This window comes from Martes martes (genome assembly GCF_963455335.1).
Source record: "Martes martes genome assembly, chromosome: 17".
Lineage (NCBI taxonomy): Eukaryota > Metazoa > Chordata > Mammalia > Carnivora > Mustelidae > Martes > Martes martes.
The window spans coordinates 2,165,299-2,190,590 of NC_137905.1; the positions used below are offsets into that span (position 1 = coordinate 2,165,299).

The window sequence follows — 25,292 nt, forward strand, 5'->3', positions numbered from 1 at the left end:
ACTTGCGTGGTTTTCGTTTCACAAATGGTGTTTTTCACCGAGAGGGTGTTTGGTTTTGATGACCTTTCCCATGTCTGTTTGTTCTGTTCATTTTTCCTTTAAATCCTTGGGCGTATTTGTTTTTTGTTTTTGTTTTTGTTTTTGTTTTTTTAAAGGTTTTATTCATTTATTTGACAGGCAGAAATCACAAGTAGGCAGAGAAACAGGGAGAGAGAGAGGAGGAAGCAGGCTCCCCACCGAGCAGAGAGCCCGATGTGGGGCTCGATCCCAGGACCCTGGGATCACGACCTGCGTTGAAGGCAGAGGCTTTAAACCACTGAGCCACCCAGGCGCCCCTCCTTGGGTGTATTTGTAACTGTTCTGCATCCTCGTGTACTCATTCTCTCATCTCGCTTCTGGGCCTCTTTCGGCTCTGACTTTTCTTCTTCTAACGGGTTTCGTTTTCCTCCTAGGAATGTGTGGTCAGCTGCTGGTCGGACGCCAGAGGGTGCCCCTGGCATGCGGCAGCAGCTGGGTAGATGGGCGCACGCTGCCCGCTGGCGGTCTGGGTTTTGTCCTCCTGTCGGTGAAGGACGAGGTCGGTCCTGGCCCGCGGTTCTGTCACGCACAGATCGCCGTGATCTTTTGAGGCTTTCCCTCTGGCTGGCCGAGCTCCAGGCTATGGCCTTTCCGGGGTCTCCACTGAATGCCCTGGTGTTCAGTAACACGTTTCGCTCTGCCTGGTTGGAACTCGCTGGGCCCCGAGCCCCTGGGAAGCTCAGGCTGTTCGCAGGCATTCGGCTTTGCCCGCGGCTGTTTGCCCGGCCGCCTGCGGTCCGCCCCGCAGCTGTGCTGCTTGGGTTGGAAGGCCCCAGTGGGGTCCCCGTGTGGATTCGCAGCGTGCTCTCTCCCCAGCTCCCTGCCCCGCAGACCAGCAGCCCTCAGCAGCCCTCAGCAGCCCTCAGCAACCCTGAACTCTGATCTTTGTCTCCTCGGCTCAGGAAGACCGCCTGTCCTGGTGGGTGGCTTTCCCTGCAGCAGGTGCAGAAGGCACCCCCAGAGTCGACGTGCTCGCCCTGCCCGATTGCGGACTCTCGGGAGCATGGCCTGCCCCGCCTGTCGCCTGGTTACAGCCGCTTCGTGGATGGTCCAGTGCTCCCCTTGCCGATGGGGTGGGGGGAGTGGGACTGCTCCGCTGCGCGGTGGTCCGTCGGGTTAGAAGGGCGTTTAACACCTGGTCGTTAGAGCTGTAGCCCGTTCTTGGCTGTGCGTGAGCTCTCCTCTTGGTGCTCACAGTCTTTGAGGAGCGGCTTAAATGAGACTCCAAGGTCACTGACCGTGAACCCGCCTCCGCGCAGCCTCCAGGGTGCCCACTGGGCTGGGCCTGCCGTTGCGGGCGAGTGGGGGATACGACGTGAAAGACTCTACTTGCCTGGACTTTGACTTCGTTTTTTTCAAAATGACAGAAAAAAGTGAGGCGACTGGCTGGCTCAGTCGGTTAAGTCTCTGACTCTTGGTTTTGGCACAGGTCATGATCCTTGGGGTCGTGGGATCGAGCCCCTCATTGGGCTCTGCCCTTGGTGGGTCTGGTTGGGATTTTTTCCCTCTGCCCCATGTGCACACACGCTTTCTCAAGTAGATCATTTATTTATTAACATACCATGTATTACTTGTTTCATGGGTACAGGTCTGTGATTCACCAGTCTTACACAGCTCACGGTGCTCCCCATAGCACACACGCTCCCCAGAGTCCCTCCCCCATCCCTCCGTCCCCCTCCCCTCCAGCAACCGTCAGTTTGTTTCCTGAGACCAAGAGTCTCTTATGGTTGGTCTCCCTCTCTGGTTTCCTCTTGTTTCATTTTTCCTCCCTTCCCCTGTGATCCTCTGTCTTGTTTCTCAAACTCCTCATATCAGTGTCAAATAGATCTTTTTAAAAGTAGATTGAAAAAACTTACTATGTAAGTAATAAAGATTCATTACGAAAAAGTGAATTAAAAAGCAGAGTAAGTCCATTGTCCATTTTTGCATCTCTTGTCTAAACACGTGACTTGGGGACAGCTGGTGGCTCAGTTGGTGAAGCGTCTGCCTTGAGCTCAGGTCATGATCCCGGGTCCTGAAATCGAGTCCTGCATCGGGCTCCCTGCTCCGTGGGGAGTCTGCTTCTCCACCGCCCCGGCTTGTGCTCGCTTGCACGTGTGTGCGTGTGTACTCTCTCTCTTTCTCTCAAATAAATAAAATCTTAAAAAAAATAGACACGCGTTCCTGCACATCTGTGCTTCCTGCTAGCTGGCCCAGCCGTCAGACCCGCGGGGTGTGCACTGTCTATAATGTGGTAGCTCGAGGCACTGTTGTAATGTGCAGCCTGATGGACCCACTAACCCCACTAACTCCGAAAATTGTCAGATTTGGGCCCCAGCGGATCAGGACGTCTGCTTTAATGATTTGAAACAGTCAGTGTCTTCCCCGCACATGCACTGGTGTTTCAGAGCGCGAGGAAGCCGGCTCGTCTCTTCACAGGGTGGTCCTCTGTGTGGAGATGGGTGCCGTGTCGCCCTAACTGCGTCAGCAGGACTCCCCACTTAGTGCAGGGCCACAGTGGCTTGGTGACAGGGCCACAGCTCTGCGATGTCCTGAAGTGGCTCAGTGCGCTGCCGCAGGAGCTCTGGGGTGCTCCACGGGTGCCCGGGAACAGAGCCTGCTGGGAGCCACTGCCCAACCCGGCCAGTGAGCGCTTTCTTTCCGGACCTAGTCCCCCCCCCGCCACACTGCCTGCCACGGTGGCCCCTGCTTCGGAGCTCCCGGCCCAGAGGGCTCCCCTGGTGTGACAGATGCTCCTGTGGTGTCGACTTTGTGGCCGAGTGCCCATGGTTGGTGATCGCAGGAGACCCACCTGGCCTCCGCTCTGCCACAGCCCAGGTTTGCAGGGTGTGTGCCCAGCCTGCTTCTGTGAAGTCGTCCCCTCGGCCACACTGTTTGCAGATGGGCGCACCGCACCCTGCAATCAGCCGGGTCACCATGGTCCTGGGGACGGCGCCGCCTCTCCGGTGGAGTGTCATCGGACTAGAGCTCAGGGGAGCAGGACTCCCCGTCACTGGGCGGCCATGGGGGTGGCTGTCGCGGGTTCAGGCGGTTGTGGTCGATGGCACGTGGCCTGCAGCAAGCTCCCGGAGAGGCCAGGTGTTCTGAGGTGTGGCGCGGCCGCCGGGGCGTCCCCACGGCGAGAAGGGGGCGTGGGTTCTGGGCTTCCGGGCAGGGGCTTCCGGTGTCACTCGTAGCGTGTGTCCGTCTGCACCGAAGCTTGTGTTCGGGGAGCGGTCTGCTCCCTCGCCAGCACATCCAGCCCAGAGCTCGAAAGCCCTGGACCACGTCGTCCAGAGACTGGGGCGCCTGGGTGGCTCAGTGGGTTAAAGCCTCTGCCTTCAGCTCAGGTCATGATCCCAGCATCCTGGGATCGAGCCCCGCATCGGGCTCTCTGCTCCGCGGGGAGCCTGCTTCCCTCTCTCTCTGCCTGCCTCTCTGCCTACTTGTGATCTCTGTCAAATAACTAAATAAAATCTTTAAAAAAAAAAAACAAAAAAAACCCTCCGACCTGGTGTGTGTTTGCATCTGTACAGGTCGTTTTCCAGGGGGTGGCGTTCGCTCTTATTTTAGCTGCCTGAGCACATGCCCTTACACGGTAGAGTCCCTTTTCTGGAAAACCTGGAGACATGGACTGGCTTTGACACATGCTTTCTAATTACATGATTTGACTGGCTTTTTCTGCTCTCATGGGGGACCCAGGACGGTGATCCCAGTCTGCCGTGGGCCGAGTGTGTGCTTTCCTGCTGGTATTTCTGGGGTGCTGGGTATTCTTCGTTGTTGTTGAGGTGGTGACCTCGGGCATGTGAGTGACCGGAGCCCTGGAGTTCCCGTCCTCACTCTGCTCTCCCCTCAGCTGGGCACGTGGGTGTATGAGATGTGCCCGGGGACCACGGCTCTGAGAGCTTTGATACTCTGCTAAGCCTAACCATGCTTTTTTTTCTTTTTTAAGATTTTATCTATTTATTTGAGAGAGAGCAAGTGGGGGAGAGAGAGAAAGAAGGAGCAGAAGCGGGGAGAGGGAGAAGCAGGGAGCCCAGCGCGGGGCTCCATCCCAGGACCCCGGGACCACGACTCTAGCCACAGGCAGACGCTTCCCCGATGGAGCCGCCCGGATGCCCCAGCCCAGTGACGCTTTGAAATACGCCCTCGTCGGTCTTCAGGCGTGGTGTCACACTTGCTCCCCTCGCTCCGTCCTCTCCCGGGCCCACGGCTGTGCGGCTGCCGAGCCTCCGGGATGTGTGGCCCCAAGGGCACTGTTGTCCCCGCTTTCGCTTGCCTTTGCTGTTGTGTGTCTGTCCCTTAGAGGTGCGTGTCGGTAAACGGTGGGTGTCCCGCGCTGGTTTGGTTTGTCGGTGGGGTTGTAGATGCTCGTGCCACACAGCTGGGGAAGGGGTTAATGCGCGCGGCCCGACAGCTCCCGTATCCGTATTTGAGAAGAAGAAGGTGCTCTGTCCGCTCGTGGGGCAGCTCTTGCGAGCGTCTGACGCTGCTGGGTCCGCTTGAACAGGGCCTGGGCTTGCCCGCATCCGTCTTGCCTCCTAGGAATTCCGGGACGTGCGGTGGGTGTTGGACTGCGGAGGACCTCCCGAATGCGGGATCTTTGAGGCCTCTTCCCCTCAGACCAGGGGAAGATGATCGCCGAGCATGGGTGCTGGCTGCGGCCACCGTGTGTGGTGCTCTGCGGCGTCCTGGGACGCGGACTCAGCCGAGAGCTGCATGGCGGCCCTGACCTCTTTCTCTCTTCTCCCAGGCTGTGGTGCTTCCTCAGGGCGGAGGACAGCTGTGGATATTTGGAGGGGAGTTTGCTTCTCCCGACGGAGAGCAGTTCTATCACTACAAGGATCTCTGGGTGCTGCACTTAGCCACCAAGACCTGGGAGCAAGTAAGGTAAGGTGCTGGGTAGTGAGATTGACCTCTGGGCCTGGCTCCGGTCCCGTGCCGGCATTCTGCGTTCACGGGGATGCGCTCTAGCTCTTGGAATTCCGGGGTTCCGAGGGGCATGATTGCACAGCCGTGAGCGGCCAGTCTTGCTGGCGACTGAAGGCAGGCCAGAGCTCGTCTTTCTCTCTAGACCCTTCTCGGAGAAGCCCGGCCCGGCGGTGGCTCCCTGACCACCTGACTTTGTTGAAGGCGTCGCTGGGCTCGCTGGGACAGCTCGGTATCCCTGCTTGCTCTCCTGTCTGCCCTCGGCGGCACCTGCATGCAGTGTCTGGAGTGCAGTCCCCCTCCCGGGACATCTGTGGATCCCCCTGGAGGCAGCGCTGGGTGTCCGCTTGCTGGCAGTGGACCGTGGTCGGCACTACAAGGGACTTCTTCGGTCTGGCGGACCTAGACGTAGCGGAGCTGGGAAGAGGTGGGGAAGGACGGGGAGGGACGGGGAAGGATGGGGAGCGCATCCTTGCCGCTCTTCAGTAAACCAGGCTCTGCGGTTGCTGGTGTTGGAGTTCTGCCCCGTCGGGGACACTGGTAACGGGTTTGTCGCATCTGGACTGCATGTTCACCGCCGGTCAGAGCTGCACATCGGCAGAATGACCGTAGGACGACAGATGGAAAGTAGGGTTCGTTGGCTTTATTCTTCGGTGTCGGGGGTCATGCGCCCCGTGGCTGGGGCCATGCATAGCACGATCCCCGGGCCCTGTCTCTGCTGTCATAGCCTCGGACCAGAGCTTCCTCACGTGCCGGAGCAGGCGGCTGGATTGCAGAGTTCAGTTACGGGGCAGCACCCTTTTTGGGACCTGAGACTTCGATGGGCAGGGAGCCCCGCTCCCCAGAGGCCGCGGTGGGTGGTGTGAGGAGGCTGCCGATGCCGGGCTGTGCAGGCCGGCTCTGACCGGCTCCGGGCCCGGGCTGGTACCTCGGCGGAGGCTGCTGTGTGCGGCGAGGGTGCATGTGGCCCCGGCTCAGTGAAGCCGCCGCAGGGGTTCGAGTTAGTCTTAGCGAAGTGGGAACCGGGGAGCCTTGTGAGCACTACCGAGGACTGACGTCCTTTCCGGTCCCCTCGCTCGCTCTGGGAGATGTTTGTCGCCTCGGCGGGCACAGGGTTCAGTCACGTTCGTATTGAAAGTGGTTTCGTCGTGCACATGTGGAAACTGGTCATTTGTCCTCAGTTTAAAGCATCTTCAGGCCCGGGGCACCCGCCTGTGTTCCTCGTGCCGGGCTCAGTTGTTACTTACCATTCGTCTGTCTTTGGGGAATTGATTCACGATATTTTCTTCACGTTTTTATCAGTTTGAGTAGCTTTTTGTCCATAATTCTGGGGTGGGTGAGGGGCAGTGCTCAGCTCCACGAGAGAATGCGGCCCCCTTGGCGGGCTCCGCGGGGCCGGGGCTGGTGGCGGCTGCGGGGCCGTCCTCAGCTGCTTTGCCGGGTGCCTGTTTTCTCGGGGCCCTCAGCCCTGCCTGCTTCTGCGGCGTGTACTGTGGGTGTGGCACACGGAAGCCGGGGGCACTCGGGACACATGGCCACTCGGGGATGTGCCCTTTGAGGGGCTCGCTGTGGCCGCTGTCTCCCACCCAGCCCGGGACAGCGACCCTCGCCTCCGTGCGACCCGGGCCGTCAGTCCCAGCACGTGGGCATGGCGTTCGCGGCTTACGTCTTGTGTCGGAAGTGGTCTCCTCGAAACAGGTCCCCGCGGTTTGGAGGCTTACTGCGATCGTGATGCCAGAGTTTATGGAAAGCGTGTCGTAGAGCGTATTAGAGGGTGACAGGGACGCGGCGCCTCCCGTTGGCGTTCTTAACCCGGGCTCGTCCGGGGGGCGTGGCGGGCCTGGAACAGGCCGGGCTGCTCTGTTTTACTTTGTGCCTGAGTTCGTCCAGCCTTCCTCCCGGGTAAGGGCCCCGGGTCTGGCGGGTGAGCGTCGCGCGAGCTGTCCGACAGGCCACGTGGCAGTGTGCCCCTGACTAGGAGGTCCAGCCTGCGAGGCAGGAGAGGGAGCATTCTGTCCCCAGCCCTGCTTCCGATTCTGTGTGCCACGAGCTTCTGAACGAGCGGCTAGATTCCTGTGTTTTGCTGCTTCACGTATTTATCGTTGAGCTGTTTTCTGTCTTGAGTGGCTGACGAGAAGCAGAAAGTCCTAAGTGGCGTTCAGGAGGCGTCGTGTGAGGACCATTGCCTACGTCCGTGCCCTGATGTCTCCCATGCTGTACCATCTCCGGCGCTGAGCTCTGCCTTCCTATAACGCTTGGTGCTCTGACGGCCCGCAGGCTGCAGCCCTTCCCCCGCCCCGCCTGCCCCAGAGGTGGTTCTGAGACGAGGAGGGAAGTGCTGCCTGTGCCGCCCCCTCTCCTGCCCTCCCGGCTTCCCATAGCCCTCCACGTGGGGCGGGGATCGGGCAGATCTGCAGAAGGGTTTCCCACTGCTCCAGAAGCCATGAGAGCTGACTCACGTGACCATGGGACCCACTGGTTTTGTAGGGGAATGGTGCCACGAGGACACAGAGGGCGGGGACTGGCAGGGAGCGGGGGCATGAGCGCGTGTTCCCACGGAGACTGTAGAGGAGCGAGCCTCAGAGCCCCATGCGGCTCGGGGGAGACTGCGCAGGGGTGATGGCAGGCCAGCCGCAGAGGAAGGCGGGCACTGCTCGGGGGCGGGGAGGCGGACGAGCAGGACGACCCCCGCAGCCAGGATGTCGCTGCATCTGTCAGTCCCGTGCGGCTTTACATGGGCCTCTGCCCCAAGTGCATTTCTAGGAACATACTCAAAAGAAATACCCGCTCTCATTTTATTCAGAGAAACGTACCAAAAAACCATGTGGCGGAACAATCCGTGCCTGAGAACAAAGCCTGAGTGTGTACACACGCGTGTGTGCCCACCAGGAGAGCCGTGCCTGCGCCGGCCGGATCTGTGCCTGTCCAGGATCGCTCCCTGTCTTCGTCCCTGCGGCCGTCCGGTGTGTTCTGAGAGCTGGAGGGTTTTGCTCATTTACTGAAAACCTTGCTTTGCTGTGTATTTTTTCATATGAATTCCAGAATCAGTTTTTCAGGTGGTATTTTTAAAAAATCCCAGCAAGATTTTGATTGGGCTTCTTTTGCTGGTAGCCTGCACGTTGGGGAGTGGACCTCTTTCCGATGCTGTCTTCTCCCCCGGGAGTGTTGCACTTCTCTCCAGTTAGGTTTATGCCTCGCCCATCCGTAAAATTTGCAGCCACCTAGAAGGAGAATTGCGGAGTCAGCGGCCAGCCATGTCTCTGAGATTCTCCCCTCGTGTCTGTTCCTGCAGAGACTTGAGCCACGCTCCCTCCTTGCTGGGAGGACGCCTGTCCTGGCGCTGAGCTGGCGCTCCGTGTTCTTGTTTGGTGGTCTCTGTACCCCTTCCTTCTCTGTGTAGCAACTCCTAAACGGCGGGCGGCGGTCCTGTAAGTCATTTCCTGTCCTCACTTGGACTTGGGAAGGGTTCCCTAGAGAATGGTTGTGGCGTCCCAGCAAGAGTCGGTGGTGTCGTGGCTGGGAGACCTGTGGCCCAGAGCTGAGGTCACACCTGTGTTCGTGCTTCTCGGGCTCTCACCTCCCTGCCCGCCTCTGGTTCAGAGCACGTTTCAAATGGGGCCCCGGAATCGGCCCTGCACTTAAGCCCTCCCCGCCCCACTCAGTGATCCTGACCGAGGCCGGCCTCGCTGCACTTGGGGCCGTCGGCCTTGATGAGTGGCGGGTTTAGTGCTTATTTAGGGCTCTGCTCGCGGACGTGAACACGGAACACGTCAGCTGCCCTTTCCGAAGTAAGAAAACTCGGGTAAAATTCCTTAGCTCCTTTTTTTTTTTAAAAGATTTTATTTACTTATTTGAGGTATAGAGGGAGCACGAGCAGGTGAAGGGGCAGAGAGAGAGGGAGAAGCAGGCTCCCCGCTGAGCAAGGAGCCAGACGTGGGACTTGAGCCCACAACCCTGGCTGGGATCGTGACCTGAGCCGAAGGCAGACGCCCGACTGACTGACCACCCAGGCGCCCAGTTCCTTAGCTCCGTAAGCAGTGAAACAGACCAGCTAGTGCTTGGGTAATGTATTGCTTACGGCAGACCGCGAGCACCCCACGGCCTGTTTGCTGGCCTCCCGGCTGGGCTGCACACACGCGCCGTGGCCGCTGAGGAGAGCCTGTCTGCTGAGTCCCCGGGGGCCGAGGCGCTGCTCCTGGGCATGGGACTGGGCTGTTCCCGCCCAGGTACAGTGGCTGCCGTGGAGCGGGGACCCCTGGTGGCCGTGTGGCCTCCGTAATCTTGCCTTCTCATCTCAGAGAAAGGTGGGGAGATTCATTCAAAATGCAGACTGAGTTCCCTTTCCCGGGAAGGCCTCTGAGGCCAGGAGAGCCCACATTGCTCGGAAGGCACAGGCAGAGCCCGCCGCGAGCTCGAGCGTGCTTTCTGCCCAGGATTCAGCCCGGTGCTCTGTTTGTTTCTTGGTAAACGTTTCTCACTCCCGTGGGGGTAGCTCTGTGGTTGAGGACGCTTCCAGGGAAAGGTCAAGGCCAGCTCCGGCCGCGTTAAATCAGCACGTAGTGTGTGTTGAACCCCTTTCCTGGCTTTCAAGCAGGTTTTCCCTATGGGAGGGCAGGGCGGATTCCCTCTCGCTGGCTGACGACTTCTGACGGATCTGAGACAGAAGTGTGCCCGCCCATCCTTGCGTGCAGGGGCTGGTCTGGAGAAAGGGCCTTTGGGGAAACAAGTTCAGCTTGCCGGGGAGGAGAGTCGGGGCCTGCAGAGGGTGCTCAGCGAAGAGCCGCTGTGCCGAGCTCTGCAGTCAGGTCACTGAAAGCCGTGCCTTGATCGGCCAGTGCCTGCCTGTTTCCTTGTCGCACCGCCGTGCTGTGCACCGGACGCCCAGGCCTGGAGTCCCATCCCACCACACGCCTGGTTCTGCCAGCAGAGGCTGCGGGGCCTGAGCCGGTGCAGCCGGGGCCCCGAGTGCTGTCTGTACCCGTGGGGGGGTTGCTGCTGGGGACCACCTCCGCAGCCGCCGTCTGCTAGAGGACGGCCTCTCCGCGTGCTGCTGCTGGCTCCAAAGGGACCGAATGCCAGCTTGGTTTTTGGGAAAGTGCCGTTTTAAAAATTACACTTGGATGAATTTACATAGTTCTGTGCAGCTCGATGCAATCCGTGGACGCAAACGCCCTCTGTGCTCAGGTCCGGAACAGCGTGTTACTGCTGTGCCCGAAACCCCTGTGCAGCCCGGAGCGCAGGGAGCGAGTCCTGCCTCTCCCGGCTGTTCCTGAGCGTCGTTTCCAGGAGCCCGGTCCGCGTGGCTCGCGGCAGTAGCCGGCTCACTTGGAGCTCTGCGGCGCTCGTGTACGGACACAGGATGCTGCGTGGGTGCTAGGCGAGCGTCGGGAAGTCACCGGGTTCTGGTAGGTGCAGAGGGGTCTGCCGTCCACATTCCCGTACACCTTGCTGGGATGTGCGTCCGTGTGTTTCTGTCGGGTGTGTCGAAGCCGAGTGAGGCGGGGGTTCCTGCGGCTCGTGCACGTTCAGCTGCGGCCCACGCTGGCGCACGGGTCTGCACGCTGCCGGTGCCGGTTCGCTTGGCAGCCCCGTGGTGAGCTCCGGCCGCGCCCAACTGTGGCGCTGCTTCTGTCGCACACCGAACGCCGAGTGGACTCAGCTGTCTTTTCGGGTCTTCCCTGCCTCCTGTTCGTGTCGCTAGCAGCAGACGTCCCCTCGACCTCATGACGGTGCGAGACGAGAAGATGGCAGGGTTGCTGACCTCAGGAAGGCCCGCGTTAGGTGGTGGCCTCAGGGGCGTGTGTGACCAGCTTTCCCAGATATTTTGAGATTTCCTTCAGTCTCTTTCTTTCCTGGGGGATGCCTGCACACCTGTTCTGCCCCCAAACAGAATTGTCACCCTCTTGTAAGGATGGGCATGCCCACGGTGGGTCACCGAGGGGACAGGGATTTTGGCATCCCTTTTCCATTTATTTCTGAATCTGGGGGCACCCCAGCAGTCACCTGTGACTCAAAACCCAGAGGGAGGCCGGGCTACTTAGAGCTCTGTGTGGTCAGATGTCATTCGCGTGCCAGGAAGTCACCCTTTCACGACGTACGGCTCAGAGAGTCGCGCCGCCGTCGCTACCAGCTCACGTAGAGCAGAGAGAAGCTCCGCTCTCGTTACCACTCCCCCCGGTCAGCCCTCGTCTGTTCTCTGTCTGTGCGTCTGCCTCTCTCGGGTCTTTCATACAACCACAGGCCTGCAGCTGCTGGGCTCTTGGGACCGACTTTCCCTGTGCGTAGTCTCCAAGGCCCAGTCTGTATCGGTAGTTGGTGCTTTTTTTTTTTTTTTCAAGATTTTATTTATTTATTTGACAGAGATCACAAGTAGGCAGAGAGGCAGGCAGAGAGAGAGAAGCAGGCTCCCCGCCGAGCAGAGGACCAGATGTGGGTTCGATCCCAGGACCCTGAGATCATGACCTGAGCCAAAGGCAGAGGCTTCACCCACTGAGCCACCCAGGTGCCCCAGTTGGTGCTTTTTTATGACCAAATAATATTCCATGGTACAGATGGGGCACATTGCGCTCATCCATTCGTTCGTGACGGATGTTTGGGCTGTGTGCACTTTTCCATTTTGTGAGTAATGCTGCCAGGAACGTTTGTGTACAACTCAGGCACTTCTGTGTGCGTCTGAGCACTTAGTAGATGACCAATAAAAATGGTTGAATGAAAAAATACGTAGAAATGTGTGTGTGCACATTTTCTCTTGATTTGCGAAAGGCATGAACATTGGTCCTCAGACCTCCGTAGTGTGTGTGTGTTAATACTGCATCTGAGACACGTGGGACCCATGGGAACCCTAGGAAAGGAGGACCATTAGCAGCAGTTTTTTGTCTGATCCGGTTGTGAGGACCGTGCCATGTAATTTTAAAGAGTTTGAATTTGGGGACCTGAAATGCATGTGGAAGTGAACACACGAGCTGCCTGCTCTCCAGGGTCTGCCGGGAACTTTGAGCTTGCGGGCTGCGTGCTCTCCGGCCTCCTTTGCAGCTGGGTGTGAGCCCGGCGCCTGGAGAACTGGGAGCAGGAGTGCGCATAGACCCCTGCTCCTGCCCTGCTGGCCGGCCGTCGCTCCGGATGTGCTCGGGCAAGGAGGACGGCCCAGCACACAGAGGGTGGGGAGGGCAGAAACTGTCCCGAGGGTCGGTGCTCAGGTCTGCCAACGCGTAGATTGTTCCGTGCTCAGACCTCTGGCTTCGTTTGGGGTGGCTTTATGTCTTAGTTGGTGGTTGCACTTGTGCGTTCTGGGGCAGACTGTGTCCTTTCAGTTCTGGCTCCACCATCGGCCTCGTGTGTTTCTGGACTTCTAGGTCTTGTTGTTCTCATCTGTAAAATGGAGTTAAGGATCGTACCTGCCCATCTGGTTGTTGTTACAAATGAGAGCCCATAAAAGGAGCATGCCTAGTGTAAGATAAACACCCCAGAGATAGTAGTTTTATCATTAATAGTAACAGTTAAAATAAAAGTAAAGCAAGGATATAGTGCCTTAGGCTGCCTGGGTTCTAGAGACTGGTACCGATTATTCTATACGATGCAGTTGAATACCTTATACTTACTTTGCCCAGAATCTGTTGATCCCTGGAAAAGTGGGGCCGAATCCCAGAGGTGCATTGTTTGAAAAGGGAGATTTTCTTGTACGTGTTTCGTTTCCTGCTCAGGCCGTGTTATAACCATTCTTGGAGGAGGGGCTTTTCCAGTCTGAGGATGAGTCACTAGACTAAGTTCACTGTTGGGTCTCCCTGTGTGACCTCGAATCTCAGGGATATGAGAGAAATGGTTCCTTTGCTCCCCAGACGTCTTGGGGCTGCCTGGTATGGCATGCTACCAGAGCGTATCATTTCGTAAGGTGTAAACTTTAAAGTAACTCAGGGAATCATTTGCCTACCAGGTGCTTACCACTGTTTATGCCGGAGCCACGGAGTGAGCTGCTGCTCGTATGTTTCCTGGAGACGTCACCGCCGCGGCCTCCGGAGGGCTGGGTGACGTGAGCGGCGGCTTGCCCTGTTGGATGCCATTCTGCACGGAGCTCAGATGCGTTTAAAAGCACTCACTCCCACAACGTTACACACGTGTTTTTGTGCCACATATAGATCTGGCTGAGTAGGACTTGTTAATTTTCTAAGACTCCATATTTAGGAGTGATGGCAATTGAAATGTGCCTGTTGGAGATTCAGATATAAACAGGCTTTTTTGGTTGGCTTTATTTTTCTAAAGGGGTATATGGAGTCTTTTTATAGAAAAATTTTCTCTTTTTGGTTACAAAACAGTGATACTTGGCTGCTGCCAGAAAAAGGGAATTGGTGTTTCATGCCTGCCTCCCCAGAGGAGCACGCACCCCGGGATTCGCGGGCGGGAGGCTGAGCAGGGCCTTGGACCTGCAGCCTTCTGGCTGCCGGGCGTCCTCGGGCCATGACAGCGCACCGTTGGGTTCACGTAGCATTCGGGTCTCCACGTAACTCTTTTTAAAGTAGAACCGGAAGCGCTATACCAGCTTAGTTGTTGAATGAACATTTGTTCCCCAGGTTGTACTTTTAAAGTATCGTATGAGAAGATCTCTCAGAAGGGAGTGTACCTGTCACCAGCATGCAAGGTGTTTTTCTTCTTACTCAGCCTCTGTCTTGTGCTGCCACGCAGGGTGGCTCATCTCCTCAGCAGCCGGCACGCCGGGGACAGAGGTGGCTGCACGCTGTTGCCACGACGTGCAGAGTGCCAGTCGAGGTCGGTGCCCAGCCACTGCAGAAATCTTTGGGCGGTGGCATCCTGGTGGGCCCAGACCCTCCTTCAGAACCGTGGTCGTTTGGTATTTTTATCAGGAATTTGGGCTTAAAAATATGCTTACTAAATTTGTGGGTGATACAAAGCTGGAAGGAAGAGCAAATAAATTGGTTGACAAAGTCAGCATCCAAAATTAACCTTTGTGGACCAAATCCAGCAAGACGAAATTGAAGTGGGAGAAGTGTCCCTTGTAGGTTGCACGTAAATATAGAATTAAAAAAGAGTTGACTGTAAAAAGCTGCCCTTGCTAGTAGAAGAGGAGGGATTTAGTAATTTGTAATGCTGGTTGGCATCAGCACATAGTGAGGCTACCCAAGGGCTAATGCGTAAAGGTTGGATTAACAGGGTCTGGCGTCCAGGAACAGGTACGGATTACTTTTGGTTGACTTTCCCCTGACGAGTATGGTGGTCGTTTTGAGTAACACATTCCCTGGGACGTTAACAAACTGAGGGCCTTAGGGGAGAGAGACCACGTGATCAAGCATTTGGGGAAAGGTGGGGAGAATGGAATTGGTTCTGGATTGGAATAGGGAAGGCTCTGGGGGTCCTCATGGTGATGTGTGATGGGGCTCCTCATCTGGAGACACTGGGCAGTTTGAACTTTGTTTTCATTTTGAGATTCTGTGTGTTGGTGGTGGTTGTTTTTTGTTTTTTTTTTTTTAAGATTGATTTATTTAGGAGTGCCTGGGTGGCTCAGTGGGTTAAGCCTCTGCCTTCGGCTCAGGTCATGATCTCAGGGTCCTGGGATCGAGCCCCGCATCGGGCTCTCTGCTCAGCAGGGAGCCTGCTTCCTTCTCACTCTCTCTGCCTGCCTCTCTGCCTACTTGTGATCTCTCTCTGTCAAATAAATAAAATCTTAAAAAAAGATTGATTTATTTATTTGAGAGAGTGTGGGAGCATAAGCAGGAGGGACAGAGGGAGAGGGAGAGAGAATCGCGAGCAGACCGCATGCCGAGTGTGGAGCCGGACATGGGGCTCTGTCTCGTGACCTTGAGATCATGACCTGAGCTGAAACCAAGAGTCGGACCTTAAGTGACTACGCCACCCAGCTGCCGCTGTTAATGTATTTTTTGCGGCACCTAGTTTTGGGGGAAGCTGTGTATAATGCACAAAAATAAGCGGAAAAGAACACGTTGTATAGGAAGTGCTGGGCTGCGTGGTTCAGGTCGCAGCCGTCCTTTGCAGCCTGGAGCTGCTGAGGCTTTGTGGGCTGGACTGGACCGAGTTCTCTTAGGTGGGGGAGCTGGGCCGTGGGAGCCACGCAGCGGGGAGCAGAGGCACCTAGAGCCCAGTTCTCACGCAGGAGTTGAGCTTGTAATCTGTAAGAATCCAGGAAGCACACCCACGTGTCAGCTCTTAAAATCCGGTTGTTTTCTTATTGTCGAGTTTTAGGAGTTCCTTGTAGATTTTGATCCTTTCTCAGATGTGTCATCTGCGAATGTTTTCTCCCAGGCTGTGGCTTCTGGTTCTCCTGTTAGCGCCTTCTGCAGAGGAGACGTTTTAAAGTTCAGCGACGTCCAGGTCATCAGTTGTTTCAGTTAGCTCTGTCGTCCGCGCTTGTGGAGGACGTACGGTCTGCGTCTGCGTTCATGTTTTGACACGTGGGTGTCCAGCCGTTCTAGCACCGCGTGTCACAGAGTCTTCTCTTCGCTCCATCGTGTTGCCTTTGTGCCTTCGGTAAGGACCGGTTGACTGTGTTTCTGGGTGCCTAATCCCCGGCTTTCTGTGTTCTCCGACTGGTCTGCTTACTCTGCATCGACACGACACTGTCTTGATTAGGTAGCCTTATAGCAAGTCTTGAAGTCAGGTAGGTCAGTCTTCGACTTTGATCTTTTCAATATTGTGTTGGTTATTTGAGGTCTTTTTAAAAAAATTGTATTTATTTATTTATTTGACAGAGAGAGAGAGACCCAGTGAGAGAGGGAACACAGGCAAGGGGAGTATGAGAGGGAGAAGCAGGCTCCCCGCCGAGCAGGGAGCCCGATGCAGGGCTCGATCCCAGGACCCTGGGATCATGACCCGAGCTGAAGGCAGATGTTTAACGACTGAGCCCCCCAGGTGCCCCTATTTGGGGTCTTTCACCTGTCTGTGTGAACTGTAGAATCCGTTTGTCCGTACCCATAAAGCAGTTCATGGGATTGTGGTTGAGGTTGCGTTGGCTCCATAGATCCAGGTGGGAGGAACTGGCATCGTGATGACACCGCGTCTTCCATACACAAACATGGACTGTCCCTCTGTTTATTTAGGTTTTTGATTGTGTCTGTCATAGTGACGTAGTTTTCCCCAAATAGGTCTTGTAGATTTATACTAGGTGTTTCGTGTTGAGGTGTTAATATAAATGGTAATTTTGTTTTTAATTTCAAATTTCACTTGTTCGCTGCTGGTATGTAGGAAAGTGGCTGACTTTTGTGTATTAATCTTGTTGCCTACAGTGTCGCTATAATTACTTAACTAGTTCCAGGAGCTTTTGGTTAGTTCTTTCAGATTTTATACATAGATCATGTCAATTGCAAACAAAGACGGTTTTATATCTTCCTTCACAATATTTATAGTTTTTATTTCCTTTCCCCCCCGTTATCGCATTACGAGAACTTCTAATGCGACGTTGAAAGAGTTGGCAAGAGGGGACATCCCTGCCCTGTACCTAATCTTCGTGGGAAAGCTTTCAGTTTTCATTATTGAGTACAATATTAGCTGCGGGTTTTTGTAGATCTTTATCAAGTTCAGAAAATTCCCCTCAGGGGCGCCTGGGTGGCTCAGTGGGTTAAAGCCGCTGCCTTCGGCTCAGGTCATGATCCCAGCGTCCTGGGATCGAGCCCCGCATCGGGCTCTCTGCTCAGCGGAGAGCCTGCTTCCTCCCTCTCTCTCTGCCTGCCTCTCTGCCTACTTGTGATCTGTCAAATAAATAAATAAAATCTTTAAAAAAAAAAAAAAAAGAAAATTCCCCTCAATTCCTAGATTGCTGAGAGAGTTTATCCTGAATGGGTGTAAGATTTTGACAAATGCTTTTCCTCCATCCATTGGTATGATCATGTGACTTTTCTTTCTTAGTCTGTTAATGTGGTGGGTTATAATAATGGATTTCAGAACGTGGAACCAGCCTTGCATATCTGGATAAATCCCACTTGGTCATAGTGTGTACTTCTCTTTAGACTTTTCTCGGATTCAATTTGTTAACATTGAGGATTTTGTGCATCTGTGTTTGTGAGAAGCACGGATCTGTAGTCTTTTTTTGTAATGTCTTTATTTGGTTTTGGTGTTAGGGTAGTGCTGGAGGGATGACAGAAGCTGTGCTCTGAAAGAGATTATAGAGGATTGGTATCATTTTTTCCTTAAATATTTGGTAGAATTTTCCAGTGAACCCCTCTGCATGTGGTGCTTTCCATTTTGGAAGATTATCAATTATTAATTCAATGTCTTCAGTAGATATAAGCCCATTCAGATTGTCTACTTCTTATGGATTTTGGTAAATTCTCTCTTTGAAGGAATTGGTCCACTTTATCCAAGTTATCAAATTCATGGGCATAAAGTTTTTAGTAGTATTGCTTTTTAAAATCTTTTTAATTTCCATAGGATCTGTAGTGGTGTCCCCTCTTTCATTTTTAATTAATAGTAATTTGTATTCTTTCTCTCTCTCTCTTTTTTTTTTTTAGCTTGGCCAGAGGCTTATCAATATTTATTTATTTGACAGATTTTATTTATTTATTTGACAGAAAGAAATCACAAGTAGGCAGAGAGGCAGGCAGAAAGAGAGGGGGAAGCAGGCTTCCCGCCGAGCAGAGAGCTCGATGCGGGGCTCGATCCCAGGACCCTGAGATCATGACCTGAACTGAAGGCAGAGGCTTAACCCACGGAGCCTCCCAGGCGCCCCTTCTGCTCTCATTCTTATTATTTTTCTTCTGCTTACTTTTTCAAGTTTCCTGGGGTGGAAAATTAGATTATTGACTTGAGATATTTTTTCTTTTCTAATTAGTACATTTGGTCGTACAAATTTCCTTCTAAGCGCTTGATTTCACTGTATCCCGCAAATTTTGATAAATTGTGTTTTCATTTTTATTTAGTTCAAAATATTCTTAAGTTTTTCCTATTTTTTCATTGACCCACATGTTATTTATAAGAATATTGTTTAACCTCTTTGTGTTTGGGACTTTTCCCAGCAATCTATTACTGGTTTCTAGTTTATTCCTACTGTGGTCTAAAAGCAGACATTGTCTTATTTCTGTTATTTTCAGTTCATTATGGTATGTTTTGTGGCCCAGAATGTGGTCTATCATGGTGAATGTTCTAAGTGAGCTTGAGAAGACTGTTTTTGCCCATTGTTGGATGAAGTGGTCTGTGGATGTCAGTTATATCCTGTTGTTGATTGATGGTGGGGTTGAGTTCAGCTCTGTCCTTACTGGTTTCCGCTGCTGTGTCCATTTTTGAGAGAGGGTCATTGAGTTTTCCCACCGCAACAGCAGATAAGTCTGTTTCTCTTTGCAATTCTGTTAGTTTTTGCCTCACATAATTTGACATTCTGTCAGTTGGCATTCTGTTGTTGGATTTGTACGTGGTAAGAACCGTTCCGTCTTTTTGGAGGGTCCATCCCTGTATACTTAGGTGGTGCCCGCTTAAATCCCTGGTAACTTTCCTTGCTTTGACGTCTGCTCTCTCTGAGATGTAGTTACTCTGGTTTTTCTTTGATTAACTGTTGGCGTGTGCATCTTCTCTGTGTGTATACTCCACTGTGCATGTGTCTCCATGTCTGGGGTGGGCTCCTTGTACAGCACATGGCTGGGGCTTGTGTTTTGATCCACTCTGGCGCTCTCTGTCATTAAATGGTGGGTTTAGACATTAGTGCTCACCGCCGTTACCAGCCGACTGGACCGCGGTCTACCGTGTGGTCACTGTTCTGTTTGTTGCCCTTGTCCTTTGTTCTTCTGTTTGTGTGTGACTTTTTTTGGTGTTTTTTGTGGTTTTAACTGAGCATGTGGTAGGATTCCAGTTTTCTCCTTTCTTAGTATATCCGTTGTTATACCAACGTTTCTGCTGTTTCGGGTGGCCGCCTTGCGGTCGGCCGTGTGTGCGTACAACTGACCCCAGTCCACCTTCAGATAACATGGTACCATCTCGGGAGTTGCGTGGATGCATTGAGATAGCGACATAATCTTAATTCCTTCCCTGTCCCTTGTATCATTGCTGTCTTCTCTCTCCCCCAAGAACAAGCTTAAGAATACATGTGTAGGGGCGCCTGGGTGGCTCAGTGGGTTAGGCCTCTGCCTTGGGCTCAGGTCATGATCTCGGCGTCCTGGGACCGAGCCCCGCATCAGGCTCTCTGCTCAGCAGGGAGCCGGCTTCCCCCCCTCTCTCTGCCTGCTTGTGATCTCTGTCTGTCAAATAAATAAATAAAGTTAAAAAAAAAAAAAGAACACGCGTGTATAGAAGCACACGCAGGCACATCGCTGGGGCCGCCACTGTGCTCAGTTGTTTGGTAGGTGAAGAATCCGAGAAAGAAAACGTTTTTATTTTACCTTCACTTTGTCCCCTCTTCAGTTCATTTCCTTCCTCCGTGTGGAGTCGAGTTCCTGACGCGCACACACGTTCTTTCGCCCTCTCTCTCGAAGACTGTCGAGCGTTTCTCGTGAGGCAGGTGTGTTGGCACCAAGTCCGTTAATTTTCGTTTGTCAGGGAAAGTCCTGCTTCTCCTTCGCTTGTGAAGGACGCTCTCGCGGCGCGCGGAGTCGGGTGCTGGGGTTTCTCCCACCACTGTAGCTTCTTGTCCGCTGTCCTTGCTGCCCGGTTTCTGTGCAGGACTTGGACTGGATCCTCATCTTTGTCTCTCTGTAGGTAAGGTGTCGCTTCCCTATGGCTCCTTTTGGGATTTTTCCTTTACCTTTGGTTTTCTGTAGTTTGAAAATGACAGGCCTTGGTATCCTTTCTTGGCATTTAGTCCGCTTCATGTCCGCTGACCTGCATCGGGCTTTGATGTCAGAGCTCAGTCTGGGGAAATTCTCATCGTTGTGTGTTTTTCTTCTGTTCCTCTGTCTTCTCCTTCAGCAAGCCCATCATGCTTCTGTTTCACCTTTAACATAATCGCCCCACGGTCCTTGGGTATTGTCCTCTGTTTTTTCCCGGTCTTGGTTCCCCTTGATTTGGGGTTTTCCAGCTTTTCCTTGCTGTATCCTCTGGCTCTGGGGTTCATAGCCGTGTCGGGCCTGCTCGCGAGCCCGTCGGAGCCATTCTGGGCAGCCTGCGTTTCTGTTAGTAGTTTGATCTCTCATATTTCGTTCTGGATCTTTCTTAGGCTTTCCGTCTCACCGCTTTCGTTGCCCGCCTGTCCCTGCCTGCCGTCTGCTTTACCCGTCGCAGCCCTAAGCGTGTTCATCACAGTTGCTTTAAGATCCTGTGTCGCGGTCCCAGCACCCCTGCCTGTCTGCTTCTGGTGCTTGCTCTGAACCCGCGGGCAGATTTTTGCCTTTCACCGAGCCTCATACGTGTCCCCGTGGCCCCTCGCTCGCGGGCTGGGATTACCGGCCGGGAGGAGGCGTGTGAGCGGGCTGGTGCGCGTCCGTCCTGGGAGGAGGGCTCGGCTCCCTCCTGGAACTTCCCCAGGGCCTCTCAGTTTCTCTCCTCCCTTGGTAGGTGGGCCGCATGCCCAGACGGAGCTGGAGCGGCCATCTCCCTTCCTCGGGTCCGTGCGCCTCTGGTACCACTGCAAGCCGTGGTGGGCCCCGGGTCGCTGCTTGCCCCTGAGGGTACAGAATGCTCGGGCGCTTCTCAGAACGCTCCTGCCCCCGTCCCCTGCCGCTGCCGGAAGCACGAGGGGATTGTTTGGTGGCACTTCTGTGGGAGGGCGATTGAGCCCCTCGGGTAAGTCTCCCAGTATGGAGGCCCTGCGACTGGGTCCCCCTGGAGCGTCCCACTCCGCGTGTGGCCGCACTGAGCCTCCTGCAGTGTGTCTGTCCAGTGCAGGTTTTCCTGACAGCGTCCGCCCGTGAGCTTCTGCTTCCAGAAGCCGGCCTCCTGCGCTCGCCCGTTGCCCTTTACTTCGGGGCCCGCGGTTCAACCTGTGTGTGAGTCGGGAAGAGCGGCCGACTTCCAGTCTGTTCAGCTTCCCACCTGCTGGGACCGACTGGTGACTTCCAAGTCCTCTGATGCCAGACCAGAGCTCAGAGGTCCCTTTTTGGTTATTTATCCCATGTATTTTTATGTCGGGTTTATTGAGATAAAATCACATTCAGTAAAATGACAGCCTTTTAGCTGGACGGTTAGAGAGGAGTTTCCGCTAATACATAGACCTGTCTAACCACCGCCGTGCTCGGGACAGATGAGGTGTGTGTCTGTCCAGAAAGTTCTCTCCTGCCCTTTTGCTGTCAGTCCCCTTGTAGTCTTTGGCTCTAGGCGGCTACTCTCATCACCATGGATGGATTTTTGCCTTTTTAAGAACCTCCTAGGGGCACCTGAGTGGCCCAGTCAGTGAAGTGTCCGCCTTCGGCTCAGGGCATGATCCCCGGGTCCTGGGATGGAGGCCGGCGTCGGGCTCCCGGCTCAGCGGGGAGCCTGCTTCTCCCTCTCCCTCTGCCTGCTGCTCCGCCTACTTGTGCTCTCTCATTCCGTGTGCCAAATACAGAAACAGAACATTAATAAAAAAAGACTCTCCTACGCATGGAGTCCTGCAGTGTGCGCTCTTTGGCTGCCGGCTTCTGTTGGGTGTGGTGTGTTCGAGACCTGTCCACGGGGCATGTCTCAGGGCACCGTCCTCCTCTGTTGCTGAGAAGTAGTCCATTGTATGGACCCGCCACGCTTGATGCACTCCCTTGTCGAGGCACATATTGGCTGGTTCTGGTGTTTAACGGGAGTAAAGCTTCTCTCAGTGTGTGTGTAGGTCTTTGTTTGCACTTGGGTTTTCAGATCTGAGTGAGGATCTGGCATCCCGTTGCCAGGTCGTGTGCCAAGCACGTCTCACGGTATAAGGAACGGTCACGGTGGTCATGCCACCTTGCCCCTGCCGCCGTGCTGTGCGAACGAGCCAGCTCTTGGCCCGTGGCTCCAGGGGAACTTGAGCCTGTCGTTGGGTTTTGGCTGCTAGTGGCCTGGGTAGGGAGCACACTGTGCTTTGGGCTTTCGCTCCCAACGACTGATGGCGGAGGTAGGCAGCCGTCTCTTGCTGTCTTTGTTGGCCGTTCGTGGGTCTTTTCTGTCCTGTTTTTGTCTCAGCCTTCTGTTCTGTCTTTGCCTATAATTGTACTAGGTTTATCTTACTCAAAACATACAAGAGTTCTTTTACGTATTCTGGGCGCAAGTCATTGGTCAGGTGAGTGCAGAAGTCTCCCCCCACTTTCCGTCTCCTGTCGTTTGATTCTGTAATGGTTTGTTTTGAAGAGCTGAGGTTTTCGGTTTTAACCGAGTCCAGTTTCTGTACGGCCCTGTTTGCGCTCAGGTGTCTTTACTCCAGGGTCATGGAGGTGGTCTCCTGTTTGGTTCTCCATGTTTGTAGGAGCCAGTAGACTCAGGACAGTCTGGGTTACCTGTGGTCAAGTTAGACGGTTCTCGGTAAGTGCTCAGGAAACAGAACTCGGTGTGAAAAGTCGTCTGTTTCTTCCCTATTTCAGATCGTCGGGAGGCCCTTCGGGCCGGAGCGGACATCGGATGGTGGCCTGGAAGAGACAGTTAGTCCTCTTTGGTGGCTTCCATGAGAGTACAAGGTTGGTACCAAACGCAGATATCTTTCTTTCCTGGGACAATAAGGAGTGGACTTTTTGTGGGAAGAACCACTCTGAACACGCACGGGAAGTGCTGCCCGTCCCGAAAACCGCAGCCAGCTCCGTGGATACGTGACAAAGCAGCAGCGCCCGTGCTCTGCTCTCAGTGTCTTGAAGTCCGTAGTATTGAGCAGCGGCTCTGCATCTTTGTTTTACACCGAGACCTGGAAATGATACGGCCGATCCTGTGTAACACAGGATTTTCCGCCTTTACCCTGGTACAGACTCGCCCGGAGGACTTGGGAAAAGTCTGGTTGCCGGTTCCCACCCTCTGCTTTCTGACTCGGTAGGGGTGGGGTCTGAGAATCTGCATTTCAGCAAATGTGCAGGTGATGCTGGTGCTGCTGGCCAGGGGACCCCACTCTGAGAGCCTCTGGGCTAAAATGGAACTTGTCTGTGTTGGGGACCGTGGCGACAGCAGTGCTGTCTGAAGAGGGGCCTCCCGTGTGCCTGTGTGTGGCCATGTTGGTACGAGCCACCGTGATCGTGTGCTCCGTGTGTGCTCACGCCAAACCAGGCGCACTGGCTCTCCAGTTGCTGGGAGCCTGTTGTCCACACCGTAGCCTCTCAAACGTCCTCAGTTGAATCCAGAGAAGCAGGACACGTGACAGGTCCCTGTTCTGTCACCATCGTCATGTAGTGCTGGTCTATGTAACACGGTGAGACTGTCTTGCCTGGCGAAGGCCCCTGTGTTGTGCTTTGCCTCTGACCAGGCCCCACATGGGGGAGGGTGGTCGGGGGTCTCTCCCGGTGGCCATGTTCCACGCTTCCCTCTCCTAACCCCTTAACAGGTAGCAGAGTCATTCGTTTATGACCCGTCCTCGCCCCTCTCCCATTTCTCTCACTCGATCTTTCGTGACAGCGTCCGGCTCTTGACCCGTGCGCTGGATGTTGGTGTGGAACAGGAGGTCTGTGCTAGGGTCTCGCGCCGTCGTTTCCCCAGCACCTGCTCTTGGTTGAGGGGTGGGGGTGGGGGTGGGGCTCTGTTAAAGCTACGGTTTATCTTCGTGAGTAAATGTGTCTTATTACTTGAGAAAAGGAGACATCAATTCTTAAAAGCTTTAGGGGGGATTTTAAAAACATAGTTCAAGTTCAACAGGAGTGATTTTGTGTCCTTAAAGGTGTAACGTGGGTGTAATAATGCTTTAAGGTTGAGTCTCAAAGTCCGTGCTATGTTGGAGCAGGTCGAGACCCCATGTCCTAGGTGAGGAAGCCAGCCTCCCCACTGCCTAGCGGAGTGTGGCCTCCACTGAAGAGTGTTCCCCCCCGCCCCTGCCAGTGTGCAGGGCATATTGCTGTGTTGGATGAGAGAGCCTGGGCTGTTGGCAAAAGTCTACACCTAAGCGATAATCATTTATGATTTATTCTTGACATTTTCTTTTTTAAACAAGGAATTATTTGTCACACACACACACACGGCTGGGGGTGTCTATGAGTGTGTTGGTACATTAGTTCACCTTTTGAGTGTGAGATGGTGGGACCAACACAGGCCCTTGGACTGGGAGCTCACAGGTTAGACAGTGGATCAAGGTCTGTAATGGTTGTAATCTGCCATGTTTTCCAAATCAAAACTGTTTTCAAAACTATTACAATCTGTTATCTTGCTTAAAATTGTTTATGAAGTACTTAAACACACAGGAAAAGACGAAGATACCAGGAAAGCTACCTGTGCAGTCACCTTCCATTTGAAAGAAGTTAGTTTGGCTTTTAAAAACCAAAGAACAGTTGATATTTATGTGTAGAAGAGAATTTTAAAAAATATTTATTTGAGAGAGAGAACGAAAGTATGAGCAGGAAGAGAGACAAGCAGGCTCCCCGCTGAGCAAGGAGCCCGATGCGGGACCCGATCCCAAGACACTGGGATCGTGACCTGAGCCGAAGGCAGACGCCCAACCCGCTGAGCCACCGGGTAACCCTAGGGTAGTTTTTTACTGAACACCTGCGGTGCGAAGTCTGCGGAAACAGAGACTCTAGTGATGCCGTGATGCCTGCTCAGAACTCTGAGCCTCCACGGCCCCCCGTGCATGAAGAGCCATCCCACAGAAGGTGTGTTTCCGTGGGTGCCGGTCAGGAGGGCGCCTGCCAGGTAGCGGCCTGTGCCCTGTGTTGTGTGTGGCAGAGGACACCGGTCCCTCGCCAGCGCTCCTCTCCTCGCTGCCCTTCCACGCGCTGGCTGCGGGCCTCCACACTCGGGCTGGCTGCCGTCGGAGAGACACAATTGCTCACACTGGGGCACGGCTTCCCACTCAAGGCCTGGCTGTCCTGAACACCTGGAGAGCACCTCCTGGCTTCTTCTCGTGTCTTTCTGACTCAGGGCCTTGGCTTTGCCCGTGGCTGTCCGTGACACGACACCAGAACACTGCATCCTCGAGCCGCTGCTTTTCTCTGCATGAGCTCCTGCTCACGGTCCTGTGTGCACTCAAGTCCTTTGCCACTAAAGTCCCAGGAGCGCTAGGCAGGGCGCAGTGGCAGGGCCCCCTTGCTGCTGCCCAGCTGCTGGGCTCCGGGCACGGGCCTGTAGGCACGCCAGTTTCAGGAATGCTCAGCCCGGCTCAGGGTCTCCACCCAGCTCTAGCCCAGCTCTGAGTGTCTCCTTCCTGAGTATGCACTTGGCTCTGTAAGTCCTGAACTTAGAATTACACGCATGGTAACCTAATGTAATGATTTGCAAGATTGTGATTTTATGTTTATTAAAATAAATAAATTAATTTTAAAAAAAAAGATTGTGATTTTATAAACTTTGTAAGG

General features: G+C 54.3%; 1 protein-coding gene across 2 annotated transcripts in view; it reads left to right on the forward strand.

Moving 5' to 3' along the window:
• KLHDC4 (kelch domain containing 4) overlaps positions 1-25,292 on the forward strand; it is a 48,536-nt gene that overhangs the window by 13,603 nt on the left and 9,641 nt on the right. For both annotated transcript variants that reach the window (XM_080828803.1, XM_080828804.1), the window contains 2 exons: positions 4,811-4,947; positions 22,395-22,487. In XM_080828803.1, coding sequence (XP_080684929.1) covers positions 4,811-4,947; positions 22,395-22,487 — 230 coding nt within the window. The remainder of the gene's footprint in view (positions 1-4,810; positions 4,948-22,394; positions 22,488-25,292) is intronic.